Source organism: Oncorhynchus mykiss, chromosome 16 (genome assembly GCF_013265735.2).
Source record: "Oncorhynchus mykiss isolate Arlee chromosome 16, USDA_OmykA_1.1, whole genome shotgun sequence".
In the NCBI taxonomy this organism is placed as follows: domain Eukaryota; kingdom Metazoa; phylum Chordata; class Actinopteri; order Salmoniformes; family Salmonidae; genus Oncorhynchus; species Oncorhynchus mykiss.
The window spans coordinates 2,395,001-2,407,146 of record NC_048580.1 but is presented as its reverse complement, the minus strand read 5'-3'; the positions used below and the strand labels follow the sequence as shown (position 1 = coordinate 2,407,146).

At 43.2% G+C, this 12,146-nt stretch overlaps 1 protein-coding gene across 8 annotated transcripts in view; it reads right to left on the bottom strand.

Moving 5' to 3' along the window:
• Positions 1-12,146, bottom strand: part of heatr5b (HEAT repeat containing 5B) — a 275,921-nt gene that overhangs the window by 164,613 nt on the left and 99,162 nt on the right. For all 8 annotated transcript variants that reach the window (XR_005036414.1, XR_005036413.1, XM_036945947.1 and 5 more), the window contains one exon: positions 11,326-11,470. Coding sequence is in view for 6 of the 8 variants with exons in the window: in XM_036945947.1 (XP_036801842.1) it covers positions 11,326-11,470 (145 nt within the window). In the remaining 2 variants the exon portion in view is untranslated. The remainder of the gene's footprint in view (positions 1-11,325; positions 11,471-12,146) is intronic.

The window sequence follows — 12,146 nt, the reverse complement described above, 5'->3', positions numbered from 1 at the left end:
GATGACTATAGGTACTGGTCGGTATCACCACATGGTTAATGATGACTATAGGTACTGGTCGGTATCACCACATGGTTAATGATGACTATAGGTACTGGTCGGTATCACCACATGGTTAATGATGACTATAGGTACTGGTCGGTATCACCACATGGTAAATGATGACTATAGGTACTGGTCGGTATCACTACATGGTTAATGACTATAGTACTGGTCGGTATCACCACATGGTTAATGATGACTATAGGTACTGGTCGGTATCACCACATGGTTACTGATGACTATAGGTACTGGTCGGTATCACCACATGGTTACTGATGACTATAGGTACTGGTCGGTATCACCACATGGTTAATGATGACTATAGGTACTGGTCGGTATCACCACATGGTTAATGATGACTATAGGTACTGGTCGGTATCACCACATGGTTAATGACTATAGTACTGGTCGGTATCACCACATGGTTAATGATGACTATAGGTACTGGTCGGTATCACCACATGGTTACTGATGACTATAGGTACTGGTCGGTATCACCACATGGTTAATGATGACTATAGGTACTGGTCGGTATCACCACATGGTTAATGACTATAGTACTGGTCGGTATCACCACATGGTTAATGATGACTATAGGTACTGGTCGGTATCACCACATGGTTACTGATGACTATAGGTACTGGTCGGTATCACCACATGGTTAATGATGACTATAGTACTGGTCGGTATCACCACATGGTTAATGATGACTATAGGTACTGGTCGGTATCACCGCATGGTTAATGATGACTATAGGTACTGGTCGGTATCACCGCATGGTTAATGATGACTATAGGTACTGGTCGGTATCACCGCATGGTTAATGATGACTATAGGTACTGGTCGGTATCACCACATGGTTAATGATGACTATAGTACTGGTCGGTATCACCACATGGTTAATGATGACTATAGGTACTGGACGGTATCACCACATGGTTAATGACTACAGGTACTGGTCGGTATCACCACATGGTTAATGATGACTATAGGTACTGGTCGGTATCACCACATGGTTAATGATGACTATAGGTACTGGTCGGTATCACCACATGGTTAATGATGACTATAGTACTGGTCGGTATCACCACATGGTTAATGATGACTATAGGTACTGGTCGGTATCACCACATGGTTAATGATGACTATAGGTACTGGTCGGTATCACCACATGGTAAATGATGACTATAGGTACTGGTCGGTATCACCACATGGTAAATGATGACTATAGTACTGGTCGGTATCACCGCATGGTTAATGATGACTATAGGTACTGGTCGGTATCACCACATGGTTAATGATGACTATAGGTACTGGTCGGTATCACCACATGGTTAATGATGACTATAGGTACTGGTCGGTATCACCACATGGTTAATGATGACTATAGTACTGGTCGGTATCACCACATGGTAAATGATGACTATAGTACTGGTCGGTATCACCACATGGTTAATGATGACTATAGGTACTGGTCGGTATCACCACATGGTTAATGATGACTATAGGTACTGGTCGGTATCACCACATGGTTAATGATGACTATAGGTACTGGTCGGTATCACCACGTGGTTAATGATGACTATAGGTACTGGTCGGTATCACCACATGGTTAATGATGACGATAGGTACTGGTCGGTATCTGGTCGGTATCACCACATGGTTAATGATGACTATAGGTACTGGTCGGTATCACCACATGGTTAATGATGACTATAGTACTGGTCGGTATCACCACATGGTTAATGATGACTATAGGTACTGGTCGGTATCACCACATGGTTAATGACTACAGGTACTGGTCGGTATCACCACATGGTTAATGATGACTATAGGTACTGGTCGGTATCACCACATGCTTAATGATGACTATAGGTACTGGTCGGTATCACCACATGGTTAATGATGACGATAGGTACTGGTCGGTATCACCACATGGTTAATGATGACTATAGGTGCTGGTCGGTATCACCACATGGTTAATGATGACTATAGGTACTGGTCGGTATCACCACATGGTTAATGATGAATATAGTACTGGTCGGTATCACCACATGGTTAATGATGACTATAGGTACTGGTCGGTATCACCACATGGTTAATGATGACTACAGTACTGGTCGGTATCACCACATGGTTAATGATGACTATAGGTACTGGTCGGTATCACCACATGGTAAATGATGACTATAGTACTGGTCGGTACCACCACATGGTTAATGATGACTATAGGTACTGGTCGGTATCACCACATGGTAAATGATGACTATAGTACTGGTCGGTATCACCACATGGTTAATGATGACTATAGGTACTGGTCGGTATCACCACATGGTTAATGATGACTATAGGTACTGGTCGGTATCACCACATGGTAAATGATGACTATAGGTACTGGTCGGTATCACCACATGGTAAATGATGACTATAGTACTGGTCGGTATCACCGCATGGTTAATGATGACTATAGGTACTGGTCGGTATCACCACATGGTTAATGATGACTATAGGTACTGGTCGGTATCACCACATGGTTAATGATGACTATAGGTACTGGTCGGTATCACCACATGGTTAATGATGACTATAGTACTGGTCGGTATCACCACATGGTAAATGATGACTATAGTACTGGTCGGTATCACCACATGGTTAATGATGACTATAGGTACTGGTCGGTATCACCACATGGTTAATGATGACTATAGGTACTGGTCGGTATCACCACATGGTTAATGATGACTATAGTACTGGTCGGTATCACCACATGGTAAATGATGACTATAGTACTGGTCGGTATCACCACATGGTTAATGATGACTATAGGTACTGGTCGGTATCACCACATGGTAAATGATGACTATAGGTACTGGTCGGTATCACCACATGGTTAATGATGACTATAGGTACTGGTCGGTATCACCACATGGTTAATGATGACTATAGGTACTGGTCGGTATCACCACATGGTTAATGATGACTATAGGTACTGGTCGGTATCACCACATGGTTAATGATGACTATAGGTACTGGTCGTTATCACCACATGGTTACTGATGACTATAGGTACTGGTCGGTATCACCACATGGTTACTGATGACTATAGGTACTGGTCGGTATCACCACATGGTTAATGACTATAGTACTGGTTGGTATCACCACATGGTTAATGATGACTATAGGTACTGGTCGGTATCACCACATGGTTAATGATGACTATAGGTACTGGTCGGTATCACCACATGGTTAATGATGACTATAGGTACTGGTCGGTATCACCACATGGTAAATGATGACTATAGGTACTGGTCGGTATCACCACATGGTTAATGATGACTATAGGTACTGGTCGGTATCACCACATGGTTAATGATGACTATAGGTATGGTCGGTATCACCACATGGTTAATGACTATAGTACTGGTCGGTATCACCACATGGTTAATGATGACTATAGGTACTGGTCGGTATCACCACATGGTTAATGACGATAGTACTGGTCGGTATCACCACATGGTTAATGACGATAGTACTGGTCGGTATCACCACATGGTTAATGATGACTATAGGTACTGGTCGGTATCACCACATGGTTAATGATGACTATAGGTACTGGTTGGTATCGCCACATGGTTAATGATGACTATAGGTACTGGTCGGTATCACCACATGGTTAATGATGACTATAGGTACTGGTCGGTATCACCACATGGTTAATGATGACTATAGGTACTGGTCGGTATCACCACATGGTTAATGATGACTATAGGTACTGGTCGGTATCACCACATGGTTAATGATGACTATAGGTACTGGTCGGTATCACCACATGGTAAATGATGACTATAGGTACTGGTCGGTATCACTACATGGTTAATGACTATAGTACTGGTCGGTATCACCACATGGTTAATGATGACTATAGGTACTGGTCGGTATCACCACATGGTTACTGATGACTATAGGTACTGGTCGGTATCACCACATGGTTACTGATGACTATAGGTACTGGTCGGTATCACCACATGGTTAATGATGACTATAGGTACTGGTCGGTATCACCACATGGTTAATGATGACTATAGGTACTGGTCGGTATCACCACATGGTTAATGACTATAGTACTGGTCGGTATCACCACATGGTTAATGATGACTATAGGTACTGGTCGGTATCACCACATGGTTACTGATGACTATAGGTACTGGTCGGTATCACCACATGGTTAATGATGACTATAGGTACTGGTCGGTATCACCACATGGTTAATGACTATAGTACTGGTCGGTATCACCACATGGTTAATGATGACTATAGGTACTGGTCGGTATCACCACATGGTTACTGATGACTATAGGTACTGGTCGGTATCACCACATGGTTAATGATGACTATAGTACTGGTCGGTATCACCACATGGTTAATGATGACTATAGGTACTGGTCGGTATCACCGCATGGTTAATGATGACTATAGGTACTGGTCGGTATCACCGCATGGTTAATGATGACTATAGGTACTGGTCGGTATCACCGCATGGTTAATGATGACTATAGGTACTGGTCGGTATCACCACATGGTTAATGATGACTATAGTACTGGTCGGTATCACCACATGGTTAATGATGACTATAGGTACTGGACGGTATCACCACATGGTTAATGACTACAGGTACTGGTCGGTATCACCACATGGTTAATGATGACTATAGGTACTGGTCGGTATCACCACATGGTTAATGATGACTATAGGTACTGGTCGGTATCACCACATGGTTAATGATGACTATAGTACTGGTCGGTATCACCACATGGTTAATGATGACTATAGGTACTGGTCGGTATCACCACATGGTTAATGATGACTATAGGTACTGGTCGGTATCACCACATGGTAAATGATGACTATAGGTACTGGTCGGTATCACCACATGGTAAATGATGACTATAGTACTGGTCGGTATCACCGCATGGTTAATGATGACTATAGGTACTGGTCGGTATCACCACATGGTTAATGATGACTATAGGTACTGGTCGGTATCACCACATGGTTAATGATGACTATAGGTACTGGTCGGTATCACCACATGGTTAATGATGACTATAGTACTGGTCGGTATCACCACATGGTAAATGATGACTATAGTACTGGTCGGTATCACCACATGGTTAATGATGACTATAGGTACTGGTCGGTATCACCACATGGTTAATGATGACTATAGGTACTGGTCGGTATCACCACATGGTTAATGATGACTATAGTACTGGTCGGTATCACCACATGGTAAATGATGACTATAGTACTGGTCGGTATCACCACATGGTTAATGATGACTATAGGTACTGGTCGGTATCACCACATGGTAAATGATGACTATAGGTACTGGTCGGTATCACCACATGGTTAATGATGACTATAGGTACTGGTCGGTATCACCACATGGTTAATGATGACTATAGGTACTGGTCGGTATCACCACATGGTTAATGATGACTATAGGTACTGGTCGGTATCACCACATGGTTAATGATGACTATAGGTACTGGTCGTTATCACCACATGGTTACTGATGACTATAGGTACTGGTCGGTATCACCACATGGTTACTGATGACTATAGGTACTGGTCGGTATCACCACATGGTTAATGACTATAGTACTGGTTGGTATCACCACATGGTTAATGATGACTATAGGTACTGGTCGTTATCACCACATGGTTACTGATGACTATAGGTACTGGTCGTTATCACCACATGGTTACTGATGACTATAGGTACTGGTCGGTATCACCACATGGTTAATGATGACTATAGGTACTGGTCGGTATCACCACATGGTAAATGATGACTATAGGTACTGGTCGGTATCACCACATGGTTAATGATGACTATAGGTACTGGTCGGTATCACCACATGGTTAATGATGACTATAGGTATGGTCGGTATCACCACATGGTTAATGACTATAGTACTGGTCGGTATCACCACATGGTTAATGATGACTATAGGTACTGGTCGGTATCACCACATGGTTAATGACGATAGTACTGGTCGGTATCACCACATGGTTAATGACGATAGTACTGGTCGGTATCACCACATGGTTAATGATGACTATAGGTACTGGTCGGTATCACCACATGGTTAATGATGACTATAGGTACTGGTTGGTATCGCCACATGGTTAATGATGACTATAGGTACTGGTCGGTATCACCACATGGTTAATGATGACTATAGGTACTGGTCGGTATCACCACATGGTTAATGATGACTATAGGTACTGGTCGGTATCACCACATGGTTAATGATGACTATAGGTACTGGTCGGTATCACCACATGGTTAATGATGACTATAGGTACTGGTCGGTATCACCACATGGTAAATGATGACTATAGGTACTGGTCGGTATCACCACATGGTTAATGACTATAGTACTGGTCGGTATCACCACATGGTTAATGATGACTATAGGTACTGGTCGGTATCACCACATGGTTACTGATGACTATAGGTACTGGTCGGTATCACCACATGGTTACTGATGACTATAGGTACTGGTCGGTATCACCACATGGTTAATGATGACTATAGGTACTGGTCGGTATCACCACATGGTTAATGATGACTATAGGTACTGGTCGGTATCACCACATGGTTAATGACTATAGTACTGGTCGGTATCACCACATGGTTAATGATGACTATAGGTACTGGTCGGTATCACCACATGGTTACTGATGACTATAGGTACTGGTCGGTATCACCACATGGTTAATGATGACTATAGGTACTGGTCGGTATCACCACATGGTTAATGACTATAGTACTGGTCGGTATCACCACATGGTTAATGATGACTATAGGTACTGGTCGGTATCACCACATGGTTACTGATGACTATAGGTACTGGTCGGTATCACCACATGGTTAATGATGACTATAGTACTGGTCGGTATCACCACATGGTTAATGATGACTATAGGTACTGGACGGTATCACCACATGGTTAATGACTACAGGTACTGGTCGGTATCACCACATGGTTAATGATGACTATAGGTACTGGTCGGTATCACCACATGGTTAATGATGACTATAGGTACTGGTCGGTATCACCACATGGTTAATGATGACTATAGGTACTGGTCGGTATCACCACATGGTTAATGATGACTATAGGTACTGGTCGGTATCACCACATGGTTAATGATGACTATAGGTACTGGTTGGTATCACCACATGGTTAATGATGACTATAAGTACTGGTCGGTATCACCACATGGTTAATGATGACTATAGGTACTGGTCGGTATCACCACATGGTTAATGATGACTATAGGTACTGGTCGGTATCACCACATGGTTAATGATGACTATAGGTACTGGTCGGTATCACCACATGGTTAATGATGACTATAGGTACTGGTCGGTATCACCACATGGTTAATGATGACTATAGGTACTGGTCGGTATCACCACATGGTTAATGATGACTATAGGTACTGGTCGGTATCACCACATGGTTAATGATGACTATAGTACTGGTCGGTATCACCACATGGTTAATGATGACTATAGGTACTGGTCGGTATCACCGCATGGTTAATGATGACTATAGGTACTGGTCGGTATCACCGCATGGTTAATGATGACTATAGGTACTGGTCGGTATCACCACATGGTTAATGATGACTATAGTACTGGTCGGTATCACCACATGGTTAATGATGACTATAGGTACTGGACGGTATCACCACATGGTTAATGACTACAGGTACTGGTCGGTATCACCACATGGTTAATGATGACTATAGGTACTGGTCGGTATCACCACATGGTTAATGATGACTATAGGTACTGGTCGGTATCACCACATGGTTAATGATGACTATAGGTACTGGTCGGTATCACCACATGGTTAATGATGACTATAGGTACTGGTCGGTATCACCACATGGTTAATGATGACTATAGGTACTGGTTGGTATCACCACATGGTTAATGATGACTATAAGTACTGGTCGGTATCACCACATGGTTAATGATGACTATAGGTACTGGTCGGTATCACCACATGGTTAATGATGACTATAGGTACTGGTCGGTATCACCACATGGTTAATGATGACTATAGGTACTGGTCGGTATCACCACATGGTTAATGATGACTATAGGTACTGGTCGGTATCACCACATGGTTAATGATGACTATAGGTACTGGTCGGTATCACCACATGGTTAATGATGACTATAGGTACTGGTCGGTATCACCACATGGTTAATGATGACTATAGGTACTGGTCGGTATCACCACATGGTTAATGATGACGATAGGTACTGGTCGGTATCACCACATGGTTAATGATGACTATAGGTACTGGTCGGTATCACCACATGGTTAATGATGACTATAGTACTGGTCGGTATCACCACAAGGTTAATGATGACTATAGGTACTGGTCGGTATCACCACATGGTTAATGACTACAGGTACTGGTCGGTATCACCACATGGTTAATGATGACTATAGGTACTGGTCGGTATCACCACATGCTTAATGATGACTATAGGTACTGGTCGGTATCACCACATGGTTAATGATGACGATAGGTACTGGTCGGTATCACCACATGGTTAATGATGACTATAGGTGCTGGTCGGTATCACCACATGGTTAATGATGACTATAGGTACTGGTCGGTATCACCACATGGTAAATTATGACTATAGTACTGGTCGGTATCACCACATGGTTAATGATGACTATAGGTACTGGTCGGTATCACCACATGGTTAATGATGACTATAGGTACTGGTCGGTATCACCACATGGTAAATGATGACTATAGTACTGGTCGGTATCACCACATGGTTAATGATGACTATAGGTACTGGTCGGTATCACCACATGGTAAATGATGACTATAGTACTGGTCGGTATCACCACATGGTTAATGATGACTATAGGTACTGGTCGGTATCACCACATGGTAAATGATGACTATAGTACTGGTCGGTATCACCACATGGTTAATGATGACTATTGGTACTGGTCGGTATCACCACATGGTTAATGATGACTATAGGTACTGGTCGGTATCACCACATGGTAAATGATGACTATAGTACTGGTCGGTATCACCACATGGTTAATGATGACTATAGGTACTGGTCGGTATCACCACATGGTAAATGATGACTATAGTACTGGTCGGTATCACCACATGGTTAATGATGACTATAGGTACTGGTCGGTATCACCACATGGTTAATGATGACTATAGGTACTGGTCGGTATCACCACATGGTTAATGATGACTATAGGTACTGGTCGGTATCACCACATGGTTAATGATGACTATAGGTACTGGTCGGTATCACCACATGGTTAATGATGACTATAGGTACTGGTCGGTATCACCACATGGTTAATGATGACTATAGGTACTGGTCGGTATCACCACATGGTTAATGATGACTATAGTACTGGTCGGTATCACCACATGGTTAATGATGACTATAGGTACTGGTCGGTATCACCACATGGTTAATGACTACAGGTACTGGTTGGTATCACCACATGGTTAATGATGACTATAGTACTGGTCGGTATCACCACATGGTAAATGATGACTATAGTACTGGTCGGTATCACCACATGGTTAATGATGACTATAGGTACTGGTCGGTATCACCACATGGTTAATGATGACTATAGGTACTGGTCGGTATCACCACATGGTTAATGATGACTATAGGTACTGGTCGGTATCACCACATGGTTAATGACTATAGTACTGGTCGGTATCACCACATGGTTAATGATGACTATAGGTACTGGTCGGTATCACCACATGGTTACTGATGACTATAGGTACTGGTCGGTATCACCACATGGTTAATGATGACTATAGGTACTGGTCGGTATCACCACATGGTTAATGACTATAGTACTGGTCGGTATCACCACATGGTTAATGATGACTATAGGTACTGGTCGGTATCACCACATGGTTAATAATGACTATAGGTACTGGTCGGTATCACCACATGGTTAATGATGACTATAGTACTGGTCGGTATCACCACATGGTTAATGATGACTATAGGTACTGGTCGGTATCACCGCATGGTTAATGATGACTATAGGTACTGGTCGGTATCACCGCATGGTTAATGATGACTATAGGTACTGGTCGGTATCACCGCATGGTTAATGATGACTATAGGTACTGGTCGGTATCACCACATGGTTAATGATGACTATAGTACTGGTCGGTATCACCACATGGTTAATGATGACTATAGGTACTGGACGGTATCACCACATGGTTAATGACTACAGGTACTGGTCGGTATCACCACATGGTTAATGATGACTATAGGTACTGGTCGGTATCACCACATGGTTAATGATGACTATAGGTACTGGTCGGTATCACCACATGGTTAATGATGACTATAGGTACTGGTCGGTATCACCACATGGTTAATGATGACTATAGGTACTGGTCGGTATCACCACATGGTTAATGATGACTATAGGTACTGGTTGGTATCACCACATGGTTAATGATGACTATAAGTACTGGTCGGTATCACGACATGGTTAATGATGACTATAGTACTGGTCGGTATCACCACATGGTAAATGATGACTATAGTACTGGTCGGTATCACCACATGGTTAATGATGACTATAGGTACTGGTCGGTATCACCACATGGTTAATGATGACTATAGGTACTGGTCGGTATCACCACATGGTTAATGATGACTATAGGTACTGGTCGGTATCACCACATGGTAAATGATGACTATAGGTACTGGTCGGTATCACCACATGGTTAATGATGACTATAGGTACTGGTCGGTATCACCACATGGTTAATGATGACTATAGGTACTGGTCGGTATCACCACATGGTTAATGATGACTATAGGTATGGTCGGTATCACCACATGGTTAATGACTATAGTACTGGTCGGTATCACCACATGGTTAATGATGACTATAGGTACTGGTCGGTATCACCACATGGTTAATGATGACTATAGGTACTGGTCGGTATCACCACATGGTTAATGATGACTATAGGTACTGGTCGGTATCACCACATGGTTAATGATGACTATAGGTACTGGTCGGTATCACCACATGGTTAATGATGACTATAGGTACTGGTCGGTATCACCACATGGTTAATGATGACTATAGGACTGCAGAAAGGTATCTGGGACCAGCATAGCGAACCGTGTCAGAACTGACCCTGTGTGTCTCTCTGCTGTGTCAGGTGGTCCTGTGCAGCCCGGATCGTCTCCTGCACCACAGCCGTCACTTGGAGCTGAACGGCTGGAGGATCTCTGGTCAGGAGTAGTCTGTGGAGAACGTTGAGCAGCTCTACACCTAACAACTACAACATGAAACCTGGTTAGACCCCCAGCCTGTCAGCTCTGTACCCAACAACTACAACATGAAGAGAAACCTGTATAGACCTCTATACACATGGTGTGTGTGGAGAGGGAAACAGAGAGACAGAGATGGTGTGTGTGGAGAGGGAAACAGATAGAGACAGAGATGGTGTGTGTGGAGAGGGAAACAGAGAGACAGAGATGGTGTGTGTGGAGAGGGAAACAGATAGAGACAGAGATGGTGTGTGTGGAGAGGGACACGGATAGAGACAGAGATGGTGTGTGTGGAGAGGGAAACATTTACAGACAGAGATGGTGTGTGTGGAGAGGGAAACATTTAGAGACAGAGATGGTGTGTGTGGAGAGGGACACGGATAGAGACAGAGATGGTGTGTGTGGAGAGGGACACGGATAGAGACAGAGATGGTGTGTATGGAGAGGGACACGGATAGAGACAGATGGTGTGTGTGGAGAGGGACACGTATAGAGACAGAGATGGTGTGTGTGGAGAGGGACACGGATAGAGACAGAGATGGTGTGTGTGAAGAGGGACACGTATAGAGACAGAGATGGTGTGTGTGGAGAGGGACACGTATAGAGACAGAGATGGTGTGTGTGGAGAGGGACACGGATAGAGACAGAGATGGTGTGTGTGGAGAGGGAAACATTTAGAGACAG